This window comes from Physella acuta, unplaced genomic scaffold (genome assembly GCF_028476545.2).
Source record: "Physella acuta isolate Inbredline_101_S28 unplaced genomic scaffold, ASM2847654v3 ptg000665l, whole genome shotgun sequence".
NCBI lineage: Eukaryota > Metazoa > Mollusca > Gastropoda > Physidae > Physella > Physella acuta.
The window spans coordinates 174,070-189,590 of NW_026732184.1; the positions used below are offsets into that span (position 1 = coordinate 174,070).

The 15,521-nt window shown below is 35.7% G+C and overlaps 1 protein-coding gene across 1 annotated transcript in view; it reads left to right on the forward strand.

Annotated features, from left to right (window-relative positions):
- LOC131948918 (uncharacterized) overlaps positions 1-15,521 on the forward strand; it is a 34,222-nt gene that overhangs the window by 16,691 nt on the left and 2,010 nt on the right. The window contains exons 8-12 of the mRNA XM_059310645.1: positions 4,093-4,224; positions 7,263-7,440; positions 9,611-9,826; positions 10,637-10,788; positions 11,378-11,518. Coding sequence (XP_059166628.1) covers positions 4,093-4,224; positions 7,263-7,440; positions 9,611-9,826; positions 10,637-10,788; positions 11,378-11,518 — 819 coding nt within the window. The remainder of the gene's footprint in view (positions 1-4,092; positions 4,225-7,262; positions 7,441-9,610; positions 9,827-10,636; positions 10,789-11,377; positions 11,519-15,521) is intronic.

Here is a 15,521-nt window from a genome sequence, read left to right on the forward strand (position 1 = left end):
TACGTTGGCCGCGCTAGGAAATCTGAAACCTCTGTATAACCTCTACGTTGGCCGCGCTAGGAAATCAGAAACCTCTGTATAACCTCTACGTTGGCCGCGCTAGGAAATCAGAAACCTCTGTATAACCTCTACGTTGGCCGCGCTAGGAAATCAGAAACCTCTGTATAACCTCTACGTTGGTCGCGATAGGAAATCAGAAACCTCTGTATAACCTCTACGTTGGTCGCGATAGGAAATCAGAAACCTCTGTATAACCTCTACGTTGGCCGCGCTAGGAAATCAGAAACCTCTGTATAACCTCTACGTTGGCCGCGCTAGGAAATCTGAAACCTCTGTATAACCTCTACGTTGGCCGCGATCAGATAATCAGAAACCTCTGTGTAACCTCTCCGCACTCAGAATTTAGAAACACCTGTATAGCCTCTAGGAAGTCCGCAATAAGAAACGTCTGTAAAAGTATTCCAGTTGGGATTTCATCCAGCAATTCATCAGAGCAGTTAACATTTCTCATGTTAAATCTGTGCACTCAATCTGACAATACATTGTTAATATATTTTAGGATGTAAACCTATTGAATACACGGTTATGCTATGTTATCATATAATGCCCGAATCTTTACAACATTTACATAAAAATATACATAGACCCACTCATATATTTATGTAAATTTTACATGCAGACACGTAGACAAAGTCTTTTCTTAGTTAAGTACACCCTAAATATCGAAGCAAATTCATAATTCTAATTATGTCCTTGTTTATCAGGTATATCAGTCAGTCATATCTCACCATATTCACACGAATTGTTTATAGCACATGTCTCTAAATTTTCCTTGACAATCAAGTTTTTACTAATTTTAATTCATGTAAATTTCTCTACGTTTTGTGTATCTGTTGACTGTGTGTATGCAAGACTCAGCAAGGAGGGTGTGTGTAAACTGAATAAACATATTGTTAATATCATTTTATTCATGTATTAACACTTCTTTTGATTCTTTGTTTCTTCTTTCTTTTTGTTTTTTAATTACCAGTTTTAAATGTGTGATTTTTAAAAAATTCTATATTTTCATATCTTTTTTATTTATATACTTCAGTTATATCATTACTGTTAGTTTAAAAGCTTAGCTTTGCAAGAATTAATTGATGGTGAATCTTTTTACTTTCTTGTTTAGGGGTCGTCCATAAATGACGTCACACTCGTAGGGGGGAGGGGGGGGGTCAGTAATTTTGTGACGGTGTATGATGAGGGGGCGGTGGGAGGTTCAGAGGGGTTTGATGTCATTTTAAGGGGGGGGGGGGTCTGGCTTTTTTTGACGATGTGTGACGGAGGGGAAGGGGGGAGGTAAAAATCGTCCAAAAAAGCGTGACGTCATTTATGGATGAGCCCTTACAGAACATAGAGGAAGTATTGCAATCTTTCACAAAAATCCCAAGAAACTTTTTTTTAGTTTTTATCGTTTTACTTTTCAGTACTTCGTCATATAGCCTACGGAGTTTTGGGCCTTATTGGGCGAAAATTCTAAATCCAAATGTATCAAAATTTCGGCGTTTTAAGCGTAATCGAGTCGGATTTTGTCGGTATGTCTGTGTATGTGGGTGTGTGTATGTGTGTCTGTGTGTCTGTGAACACGATAACTTGAGAACCGTTAAAGCTAGGGTGGTGAAATTTCAAATATAAGTATTATATCAAATGTGTAGTTATGGATCAATTTTTCAGCAATTTCCGGGTACCGAAAGTGGAATTATTCTACTTTTGGTTTTTCAGATGCCTATAACTTGAGTTCTGTTTCAGATCGTTCGTAAAATATAGTAAAAGATCTAATTCTCTGCCTTCTGTCAAATTTTTAGTTATTTTCGTTAACCGGGAGTAGTACTTTACGCTATTTCCGATTTCTCAAAAAAAGCGAATACGAATTTATAAAGTACTAATATTGCGCACCATTATAAACTCATTGTTTTCTGTTTACTTTGTGCGCAATTCTTTTTTCTACGAGATTCTATTCTATTTTGAAAAGTTTAAGTAGTTAAAAATTGATTTAAAATCATTTATATATCCCGAGTTGCCATCCCCCGTAGTGTTATGTAAGAATATTCGAAAAAAAATTAGGGGAGATCACACCCGTTTTATTTATTCTGAATATTTCTCTATTCACGCGAATATATTTCTTTTAATTACTTTTTCGTAAATTTAGTGTAGACAAAAAAGTGTAGGACGGTATTGAACGGAAGTCTTTGTATATGTGGGTAAACAAATAAAAAACGTCAAGATGACTCTCCAATATAGCTCAGCGAGAGGTATCGTCTGTTTATTAAACCGTATTTTGTTTGCCAGATATTCGATTGGTCTAGATACATGAGCTTACACGTGTGGGTGGGTGGGGGTTGGGGGAGGAGTAGGGAGAAAAGGGGGTGGGGATAATTTGAGACAATTTTTTATGACGATTTAATTAGGATAAAAATATGGTTTTCATTAACTTTAGGTAATCTCACGAAAAATCTATAGGATTGGCTATTATTCCGGAATGGTGCAGCAGTAAAAAAAAAAACAACAGTAAAACCATGGCGGAGTCTGTCACGCCGTTCCGGAAACCACGGGAAATACTGTAAATCATATTTTATTTGGCGTCATATTTTTTTTAATACATAATGTTTTAAAATTTGCATACATTAATTTTAGTTGCATTTTAAATAATATTTCGCAAATTATTTTGTATTTCTAAATATTGTAAGCGTATGTGCTAGTTATTGCTGTTACTAAATATTGTACTAGTTCTTCTTACTACTTTACTTTAGAGTTTAGTAAATCTAATCGTCTTATTTTACTAGGCCTAGATCTACATCTATATCTATAATCTAAATGTCGCCAATCTTCTGCTAGATATTTTTCTGTGTATCTTGAAAACATATTAATTACCACACAGGACTTTATTATTTATATTCAGATATACTAAATGTTGCTAAATTTCTGTTAATTGACCTAAAGTTAAGTTAAAACATTGATTAAATTCAATTAATTTAATACACTCGATTTCATTTGATTTCAACGGTCAAATAAACGGTGGTTTACAGTACAGTAACAAATGTTTACGATACTCAATAAGCATTACCGGATAAGTTCCGACGCTATATGGTCAGATCACCTAACTTTGTATTGCTGATTATACCAAATCCCATGGAGAATTGAATGGGATTAAATAAACATTGAATCAAAGAGTTGCACAGTATTTCTTCCAGATATTTTTCTCAGGGGGGGGCACTTGAAATTTTCGGGGGTGCAGTAGACTTTCTTCGGGGGTCGGCACTGTTAAAAGTATATATTTTCTATATAAATTTCATTTCCTCGTGGGGGGGGGGGGGGGGGGGCGGTAGACTTTCTTCGGGGGGAGGGGGGCTTCCCCCCCCCCCCCCCCCGAAGAGATGCCTGGAAGAAACTCTGGAGTTGCAGACGGGTGTCTTTTAGAATTACCATGTCAAAAGTTTTTTTAAAGCATTGAACATTTCCTTACAACTACCTACAGCTCACTCTTTAGATTTTATGACTCGCTCACAATCTTTTTATCATTTACTAGATAAATGTCCCGTTGAGGTTGAAATACAACGGGCGCTAGGTTGATAGTGTTGTCTTTTTCCCTAGACCAAAATCAAAATCACATCAACTTCATCAACTTCAAATTTAACTGGAAACGAAAAATGTAATTTAAAACGGATTTTTATCCTGAATCGGCATTTTAACCGCTTATTATTCTTAGTAGCCTATGTCTTTTACTAAATTTCATCTAGCATTTTCATAAGTTAACATGTTTATTTGTGGTTAAATAATTGTGCATACAATGTTTTTATTTGTATTAATTAATGAACTGCAGTAAATAATTTTATAATCCCAAAATGATCATCTAATATTTACTTCATTTACTGATTAATCTGGATATTCTACGCATGCAACATAAAAACATACAATTTAGACTTACGGAGTCAATGGGACATACGTAACATAACATGTTAACACATATAACTCAGTTGTATTTGAGGAGAAATTCCCTCCCATATTACAAATAAGAAGAAAGAAAAGGTTTGTTATTGCCCCTTGTTTCAGGCTTTATGTCCGATGGTGGCTACAACGACACAAGTTACTACCGTGAGATGATACAGGAGTCAAATCTCAGAACGGCTGACAAGGTCATGCTCATCATATTCTCTGGAACTTTGATTAGTATAGGCATCCCAGGTTTGTGGACTTCCTGAGTGGTTAATTAGTATAGGCATCAGTGGACATCTTAATTAATTAATTGGTAAAGGCATCCCAGGTTTGTGGACTTCCTGAGTGGTTAATTAGTGTAGGCATCAGTGGACATCTTAATTAATTAATTGGTACAGGCATCCCAGGTTAGTGGACTTCCTGAGTGGTTAATTAGTAAAGGCATCAGTGGACATCTTAATTAATTAATTGGTATAGGCATCCCAGGTTTGTGGACTTCTTGAGTTGTTAATTAGTAAAGGCATCAGTGGACATCTTAATCAATTAATTGGTATATGCATTCCAGGTTAGTGGACGTCTTGATTAGTTAATTAGCTTAGGCATCAGTGGACATCTTAATTAATTAATTGGTATAGGCATCCCAGGTTTGTGGACGTCATGATTAGTTAATTGGTGTAGGTATTAGTGGACACCTTAATTAATTAATTGGTATAGGCATCCCAGGTTAGTGGACGGCCTGATTAATTAATTAGTATAGGCATCAGTGGACATCTTAATTAATTAATTGGTATAGGCATCCCAGGCTAGTGGACGGCCTGATTAATTAATTAGTGTAGGCATCATATATTAGTGGACGTCTTGATTAGTTAATTAGTGTAGGCATCAGTGGTCATCTTAATTAGTTAACTGGTATAGGCATTCCAGGTTAGTGGACTTCTTGATTAGTTAATTAGCTTAGGCATCAGTGGACATCTTAATTAGTTAATTGGCATAGGCATTCCAGGTTGGTGGACGGTCTGATTAGTTAATTAGTGTAAAAGTAAAAAAGTAAAGTTTCCCTTTCAAACCTGACGGTCTATGGGGCAAGTGAAGTAGAGTTTACTTGTTTCTGTGACCTCGGCACATGAAGAGATAGTGTGGTCAGCACTATGCCCAACCGCCTTTACTTTCCCTAACAAGAGTTAGGTACCCATCAGAGTTGGGTGGACTCAGGGACGGTCTACTGACTTGAACCCGGATTTGAACTCAAGACTAACGGGTTAGCAGTCCAGCTCTCTACCGCTAGACCACTTCGTCCCTTGTTAATTAGTGTAGGCATCATATATTAGTGGACGTATTGATTAGTTAATTAGTGTAGGCATCAGTGGTCATCTTAATTAGTTAACTGTTATAGGCATTCCAGGTTAGTGGACTTCCTGATTAGTATATCAGTGTAGACAACACAGATTAGCGGACGTCTTGATTAGTTAATTAGTGTAGGTATTAGTGGACATCTTAATTAATTAATTGATGTAGGCATCTCAGATTAGCGGACGTCTTAATTAATTTATTGGTAAAGGCATTCTAGGTTAATGGACTTTTTGATTAGATAATTAGTGTAGGCATCAGAGTACATCTTGATTAATTAATTGGTATAGACCTTCCAGGTTAGTGAACGTCATGCTTAGTTAATTAGTGTAGGCATCAGTGGTCATCTTAATTAATTAATTGGTATAGGCATCCAAGGTTGGTGGACGTCATGATTAGTTAATTAGTTTAGGCATCAGTGGACATCTTAATTAATTAATGGGTGTATGCATTCCAGGTTAGTGGACGTCTTGATTAGTTAATTAGTTAGGCTTCAGTGGACATCTTAATTAATTAATTGGTATAGGCATCCCAGGTTAGTGAACGTCATGCTTAGTTAATTAGTGTAGGCATCAGTGGACATCGCAATTAATTAATTGGTATAGGCATTCAGGTATGATAGAATCTTTAATGAATTAATTAGTGTAGGCATCATAGGTAATTGGTGATTTTAATTAATTGGTTAGTTTAAGGATCCTAGGTAGGTGGTCATCTTCATATATTGATTCGGGTAAGCATTCCAGTAATGAATTATTTTAATTATTTAATTAGTATAGGCATCACAGGTGAATGGTCATCTTCATTTAATTTAGATTAATTTAGATAAGCATTCCAGAAATGAATTACTTTTAATACATTAATTAGTGTGGGCGCCACAGGTAAGTGGTCATCTTAATACTTACATTAGTTTAGGTAATTATACAGTGGCAATATTGTTATCATCTGACATTGAACTATAATACAACAAAATTGTCTTTCTGTGAAATTAAATACTACAGTAATAATTTGTTCACTTCATTGAATGAAACTATGTAGTAATAATTTGTAACTTCATTGAATTAAATCTTTGTATAGCAATTTTGTCATTTCGTAAAATGAAATTCTAGAAATTACAGGTAAAATGTCATTTAGCCTCACCACCATTTTAGGTAACGTGTCATTTCGTCTCACCAACATTTTAGGCAACATGTCGTTTCGTAACACCAACATTTCAGTCTACATGTCATTTTTAACACCAACATTTCAGGCAACATGTCATTTCGTAACACCAAGATTTCAGTCTACATGTCATTTTTTAACACCAACATTTCTGGCAAAATGCCATTTCATGTCCCATACCATTTTCAGGCAACATGTCATTTCGTCTCACCACAATTTCAGGCAACATGTCATTTTGTCTTTCCAACATTTCAGGCAACATGTCATTTCTTGTCACGAACATTTCAGGCAACATCTCATTTCGTCTTACCAACATTCCAAGCAACATGTCATTTCGTCTACCACAATTTCAGGCAACATGTCATTTTGTCTTTCCAACATTTCAGGCAACATGTCATTTCGTCTCACCAACATTTCTGGCAAAATGTCATTTCGTCACACCAACATTTCAGGCAACATGTCATTTCGTCTCACCAACATTTCAGGCAAAATGTCATTTCATAACACCAACATGTCAGGCAACATGTTATTTCGTAGCAGCAAAATTTCAGCCAACGTGTCATTTCGTCTCACCAACATTTCTGGCAACATGTCATTTTGTACCACCAACATTTCTGGCAAAGTGCCATTTCATGTCACGAACATTTCAGGCAACATGTCATTTCGTCTTACCAAAATGTCAGGCAACATGTCATTTCGTCTCACCACCATTTCAGGCAACATGTCATTTCGTCTCACCACCATTTCAGGCAACATGTCATTTCGTCTCACCAACATTTCAGGCAACATGTTGTCATTTCGTGTGTTACGAAGCTTGTACATCAAACGAAACATCACCTTCTACGGCATGACCACGCTATGTGTCACCAACGTCCTTGCCCTTGTCTGGGGGCCTGGTATGATTCTCGTTATGGATATATCAGAACTCAGCTTCAAGGAAAAAAGCTACGGCATTTGTCTGTTAGTATTCAAAGTTTTTTTTTTCTTAAATTTAAAAAAAAAAAAAAACTAATCGTTATGTGTTCAATTTTTACAAGATCTTATTTAACTCACTTCCTCTGTCTGTCGTCAGTTTGTCTGTCTGTCTAGATTGAAACGCCCGTGTGAAATTGTAGGGACTTCTAACTGACAGATACGGTTCCTTGTTGGTACGTAGGTCAAGACATGAAGACAATGCATCGTGACATTCAATTTGTCTTGATTGGTCGCCTAATTAGTCTTTTATGAACTGATTAAAATTTGGACCGAATTAGTAGTCATCATGGCCGTCTTGGGCGTGGAGCGAGGGGGGGGGGGGGGGCTCTACGACAAAACGCTTCATCACGTTCAATAGGCGCGCAATGGTTTTTAGTCGGGTCAGCAGTCTAGTTCTTTACCACTAGACTACGCCATCCCATAATACTTTACTGAAACTTTAGCTATAAACTTTCTTTAGTCATGTAACTCTATTGTAAATAAAACATGTAAAGTAATGAAAAAAGTTCATTAGAAAACGTTTTAATAAAAAGCTTTTATGTAATAATCCACTAAAAAGTAGAAAATAAAATATACACTGCTATTTAAATAACTATAAAGAAAAGCGTGGGTCTCTTCTCAAATATTAGTAAAGGTATCCAATAGGTACTTAAGTGACCCACGCTTTTCTTTATAGTTATTTTCTACTTTTTAGTGCATTATTACATAAAAGTTTGTTATTAAAACGTTTAGTTTTGAATTTTTAAAAATATTTTTATTTAGTTACATAAATTTCTGTAGTATAATCTTAAGACGCGCATATGCTTTGGTAAATATTCAGATTTACGAATTAGGAATTAAGTAAAGTTCCCTTTCAAACCTGACGGTCTATAGGGCAAGTGAGGTAGGGTTCACTTGTTTCTGTGACCTCGGCATATGAAGAGATAGTGCGGTAAGCACTATGCCCAGCCGACTTTACTTTCCCTAACGTGATTTAGGTACCCATCAGAGTTGGGTGGACTCAGGGACAGTCTACCGACTTAAACCCGGATTCGAAATGATTAGAAATTATGTTGTGTGATTTGAGGATGTGTATGCTTGAATTCGATACTCTTGTCACTATAACAGTTGTAATACATTTGTGATTTAGAGTATCGACTTTAGGAGTAAAATAAAATTTTATAAAGTATTTGACTATTTTGGTGTGTAACAATACTGTAAAAAAGGAAATTGGATGAATGCTGTTTACGACTAAAAGGCGTAAGTAAAGTAGAGTTTATTTGTTGTTCAGCAAGAAGAACTTTAGAGCGTTGTAATAATTATGACAATGTTTGGGTTGGTAGTTGTAGTTATTATAATAATGTTGATGATTATGATTATGATGATGGTTTTGATGATGACGACGACGACGGCGGCGGCAATGATGATGATGATGATGATGATGATGATGATGATGATGATGATGATGATGATGATGATGATGATGATGATTACGACGACGACGATGATGATGATGATGATGATGATGATGATGATGATGATGATGATGATTATGATGATGATTTTCATGATGACGATGACGACGACGACGACGATGATCATGATGATCATGATGATAATGATCATGATCATGATGATGATGATGATGATGATGATGATGATGATGGTGATGATGATGATGGTGATGATGATGATGATGATGATGATGATGATGATGATGATGATGATGATGATGATGACGACGATGTTGGTGGGGATAATATCGTGATGATGATGATGGTGATGATAATGTTTTTGGTGATCATGATGATAATGATACTGCTGATGATGATTATGATGAGGTCAACAATGACGATAATGACAATGTTGATGGTTTTGATTGATTATGGTGATGATAATTGTGATGATGATTATAACGGTGGTTTTGATGTTGATTACGATATTGAGGATGAAAATAATAATGATGATTATTATGTTGATTATGATGTTGATGATAACGATGATAACAATGGCGGTAAAAAATAATAATAACGAAGATGTATTGAGATTGTAACAATGATGATAATGTTTTTTACATTAATAAATAATAAGGTCAATGATTAATGAGTCATGACGTTAATGACTATAATAACCCCCCCCCTCCCCACACCACATCTTCCCACCTTTCTCCCCTCAGACTCTACAACTGGGTGACCTACAGCCTCATCTCCCTATCCAGTTGGATGTACGTTCTTCTCATCGGCCTGCGCACCATGCGCTGGGCTGGCGAGTCCTCTATGGAGGCCCCGGACAAGCTGGTGGGCCTGAAGATTGGCTTCTTGGTGGTCCTCGTGTTCGGGCTGCAGGCTATGATCAGCTACTACAACACGACGTATCAGATTGGGAGTCACGTGTGAGTGTGATCCGATCCTGGACATTGCCATGGGAATCTGGTGGTTAATGGGTTGTTTATTTTTTTTGGAACAATTACGAGATGGTTTGTATCTAAGAGTGTGGTCCTAGATGAACAAACAATCACTCAATGTTAGTTGTTAAATTTAGATATTTAAATGGGAAAGGAGTTTACCCCTTGTCTATTACCCCCCCCCCCCCCCCACATACACACCCCCCAATCACTCACACACACATTACCCGATTATGGCTAGTGTTAGATTCAGGGTTAGGGTTGGAAACATAACAAGTGTACCGTATATGGGGGGGTTGTCCTTAAATGACGTCACACTCGTAAGGGGATGGGGGTCCGTAATTTTGTGACGGTGTGTGATGAGCGGGAGGGGGGGGGTATGATGGTGGGACGTCACACTTTTGCATTATGTAAAAGCAATGTTAGAACACGAATTTTAGCCGTTATTTCGCGTTTTAAAAAAACTGTTTTAAAAAAATTGTAGTAGGAATTGTTTACAATACCTTATGTTGACAGAGTTCAGACAAGATTTTGGAAAAAAAATATCGTATTTTAAGAAAAATTCAACTGCAATTTTTGAGGGGGAGGGGTTGTAGGCTGAGGTGTGACGTCATTTTAAGCGGATTCTGGCTTTTTGTGACGATGTGTGACGGACGGGAGGGGGAAGGTAAAGATCGTCAAATAAGCCTCTTATCATTTAAAGATGATCCCTATGTATACAATGCTAATGATCGTAACCAAAACAAAGTGTACTATATATGCATGTTTAGCTAAGGATTCGAACCCAATTCTCCCCAGACACACGAGGTGCCAGTCATCGCTCAGCAACACATGGCGACTCGTCAATTTCTTCTCGTTCGCCATCTCCCCTGCTCTCGTTCTCTTTCTCATCAACATCAAAGCTTTCTTCATGAAGTTGGACAAATTAGATGGCCTCCTACGGACGAGAGGTAGCTACTCGTTATATATATATATATATATATATATATATATATATATATATATATATATATATATATATATATATATATATATGCACTCTTTATCATCAAACTGTTCTCCTGTTTCATATGTCATCAAATTGTTTATTAAATGTCATCGAGCCGTTTCAATGTTATTCATGTCATCAAACGCTTGATTCATCTTTCTTTAACATAGAGCAGTAGCGACCCATCCCGGCGCCCGGGTACAAACTTTCGATTTGCACCCCCCCTTGAACTTTCAATTTGTTTTACCTTTTTCCAACCTTTTTTGGCGCCCCATAAAGTCGGCGCCCGGGTACATACGTCCCCCACCCCGCCCCCCCCATCCTCGCTACACCTCTGCTTTCATCTCCCTTTGTTCCATCTGACTCTCGTTCCCACTAGTCACATACATCATGTTCCCATGTCCCCTTAATCTATTTTCCCCTTGTTCCCTAGTTCCCTCACTCCCACGTCCCATCCACCTCATGTTCCCATGTCCCCTTCATCTATTGTCTCATTGTTCCCTAGTTCCCTTATTCCCATGTTCCCTTCACCGCGTGTTCCCTTCTTTCAGTAAACTACCAAGTCACCTTCCTGCTCGTCCTAAGTAACATTTGTTTCATGATCTCCTACCTACCTTACGCCATCTTTGCTGTTCTTGTCGTCCGCACCTACACCAGACAAACTGTGTTTGAGGAGGTCAGATCTACGATGGGTAGGTACATCATTTTTTGGTACAACATTTGTTGGTACATCATTAGTAGGTACATCATTTGTTGGTACATCATTTGTTGGTACAACATTTGTTTGTATAACATTTGTTGGTATAACATTTATTTGTACATTAATTGTAGGTATATCATTTGTTGGTACAACATTTGTTTGTATAACATTTATTTGTACATTAATTGTAGTTATATCATTTGTTGGTACATCATTTGTTGGTATATCATTTGTTGGTATATCATTTGTTGGTATAACATTTATTTGTACATTAATTGTAGGTATATCATTTGTTGGTACATCATTTGTAAGTACATCATTTGTTGGTATATCATTTGTTGGTACAACATTTCTAGGTACATCATTTGTTGGTACAACATTTGTTGGTATATCATTTGTTGGTATATCATTTGTTGGTATAACATTTATTTGTACATTAATTGTAGGTATATCATTTGTTGGTACATCATTTGTAAGTACATCATTTGTTGGTATATCATTTTTTGGTACAACATTTCTAGGTACATCATTTTTGGTATATCATTTGTTGGTACAACATTTGTAGGTACATCATTTGTTGGTATATCATTTGTTGGTATATCATTTTTTGGTACAACATTTCTAGGTACATCATTTTTGGTATATCATTTGTTGGTACAACATTTCTAGGTACATCATTTTTGGTATATCATTTGTTGGTACAACATTTGTAGGTACATCATTTGTTGGTATATCATTTGTTGGTACATCATTTGTTGGTATAACATTTATTTGTACATTAATTGTAGGTATATCATTTGTTGGTACATCATTTGTAAGTACATCATTTGTTGGTATATCATTTGTTGGTACAACATTTCTAGGTACATCCTTTTTGGTATTTCATTTGTTGGTACATCATTTGTAAGTACATCATTTGTTGGTATATCATTTGTTGGTACAACATTTCTAGGTACATCATTTGTTGGTATATCATTTGTTGATACAACATTTGTAGGTACATCATTTGTTGGTATATCATTTTTGGTATATCATTTTTGGTACAACATTTCTAGGTACATCATTTTCGGTATATCATTTGTTGGTACAACATTTGTAGGTACATCATTTGTTGGTATATCATTTTTTGGTATATCATTTGTTGGTATATCATTTGTTGGTACAACATTTCTAGGTACATCATTTTTGGTATATCATTTGTTGGTACAACATTTGTAGGTACATCATTTGTTGGTATATCATTTGTTGGTACATCACTTGTTGGTATAACATTTATTTGTACATTAATTGTAGGTATATCATTTGTTGGTACATCATGTGTAAGTACATCATTTGTTGGTATATTATTTATTTGTACATCATTTGTTGGTACAACATGTCTAGGTACATCTTTTGTAGGTACATCTTTTGTTGGTACATTATTTGTACATCATTTGTTACACAACTTAAGTCAGTAAAAAAATGCTTTACATCCCTAATCAGATGCAAAAATTCGTTTTTAGTCGGTTCGACATGAATGTTTTATATCCCTAGTTAGATGCTATATTTTTTTTTAAGTAGTGGCTTTATAAATGCTTTAAGTCAGTATTTCAATCTCATACATCTGTAGGTAGATACGAGTAGCCGCTTTTTGTGTTTAATGTCATTACTTGTAAATTTAATTAATGTAATTATTTTGATGTGTGAGGTTGTTGTAGCATGAACGTGCCTGTTTTCACACCCTCCTATTATCGAACTGTACCTAAAACCATTAATCACCTTCCTAAGATCGAATTGTTGTTAAAACCATTAATCACCTTCCTAAGATCGAACTGTTGTTAAAACCATTAATCAGCTTCCTAAGATCGAACTGTTGTTAAAACCATTAATCACCTTCCTTAGATCGAACTGTACTTAAACCATTAATCACCTTCCTAAGATCGAACTGTTGTTAAAACCATTAATCACCTTCCTATTATCGAACTGTACTTAAACAATTAATCACCTTTCTAAGATCGATCTGTTGTTAAAACCATTAATCACCTTCCTAAGATCGAACTGTACTTAAACAATTAATCACCTTCCTAAGATCGAACTATTGTTAAAACCATTAATCACCTTCCTAAGATCGAACTGTTGTTAAAACCATTAATCAGCTTCCTAAGATCGAATTGTTGTTAAAACCATTGATCACCTTCCTAAGATCGAACTGTTGTTAAAACCATTAATCACCTTCCTAAGATCGAACTGTTGTTAAAACCATTAATCAGCTTCCTTAGATCGAACTGTACTTAAACAATTAATCACCTTCCTAAGATCGAACTATTGTTAAAACCATTAATCACCTTCCTAAGATCGAACTGTTGTTAAAACCATTAATCAGCTTCCTAAGATCGAATTGTTGTTAAAACCATTAATCACCTTCCTAAGATCGAACTGTTGTTAAAACCATTAATCAGCTTCCTAAGATCGAACTGTTGTTAAAACCATTAATCACCTTTCTAAGATCGAACTGTACTTAAACAATTAATCACCTTCCTAAGATCGAACTGTTGTTAAAACCATTAATCACCTTCCTATTATCGAACTGTACTTAAACAATTAATCACCTTTCTAAGATCGAACTGTTGTTAAAACCATTAATCACCTTCCTATTATCGAACTGTACTTAAACAATTAATCACCTTTCTAAGATCGATCTGTTGTTAAAACCATTAATCAGCTTCCTAAGATCGAACTGTTGTTAAAACCATTAATCACCTTCCTTAGATCGAACTGTACTTAAACCATTAATCACCTTCCTAAGATCGAACTGTTGTTAAAACCATTAATCACCTTCCTATTATCGAACTGTACTTAAACAATTAATCACCTTCCTAAGATCGAACTGTTGTTAAAACCATTAATCACCTTCCTATTATCGAACTGTACTTAAACAATTAATCACCTTTCTAAGATCGATCTGTTGTTAAAACCATTAATCACCTTCCTAAGATCGAACTGTACTTAAACAATTAATCACCTTCCTAAGATCGAACTATTGTTAAAACCATTAATCACCTTCCTAAGATCGAACTGTTGTTAAAACCATTAATCAGCTTCCTAAGATCGAATTGTTGTTAAAACCATTAATCACCTTCCTAAGATCGAACTGTTGTTAAAACCATTAATCAGCTTCCTTAGATCGAACTGTACTTAAACAATTAATCACCTTCCTAAGATCGAACTATTGTTAAAACCATTAATCACCTTCCTAAGATCGAACTGTTGTTAAAACCATTAATCACCTTCCTAAGATCGAACTGTTGTTAAAACCATTAATCACCTTCCTAAGATCGAACTGTTGTTAAAACCATTAATCAGCTTCCTAAGATCGAACTGTTGTTAAAACCATTAATCACCTTTCTAAGATCGAACTGTACTTAAACAATTAATCACCTTCCTAAGATCGAACTGTTGTTAAAACCATTAATCACCTTCCTATTATCGAACTGTACTTAAACAATTAATCACCTTTCTAAGATCGAACTGTTGTTAAAACCATTAATCACCTTCCTATTATCGAACTGTACTTAAACAATTAATCACCTTTCTAAGATCGATCTGTTGTTAAAACCATTAATCACCTTCCTAAGATCGAACTGTACTTAAACAATTAATCACCTTTCTAAGATCGATCTGTTGTTAAAACCATTAATCACCTTCCTAAGATCGAACTGTTGTTAAAACCATTAATCACCTTCCTAAGATCGAACTGTTGTTAAAACCATTAATCACCTTTCTAAGATCGAACTGTTGTTAAAACCATTAATCACCTTCCAAAGATCGAACTGTACTTAAACCATTAATCACCTTCCTAAGATCGAACTGTTGTTAAAACCATTGATCACCTGTCTAAGATCGAACTGTTGTTAAAAACAGCCATGGCCCTCCTAATATCGCAAGCCTGAAATGTTATTGAATATTCATCTCACATCTTCAAAATACTCACTCCTCACCAGAGGCGTAGCGATGGG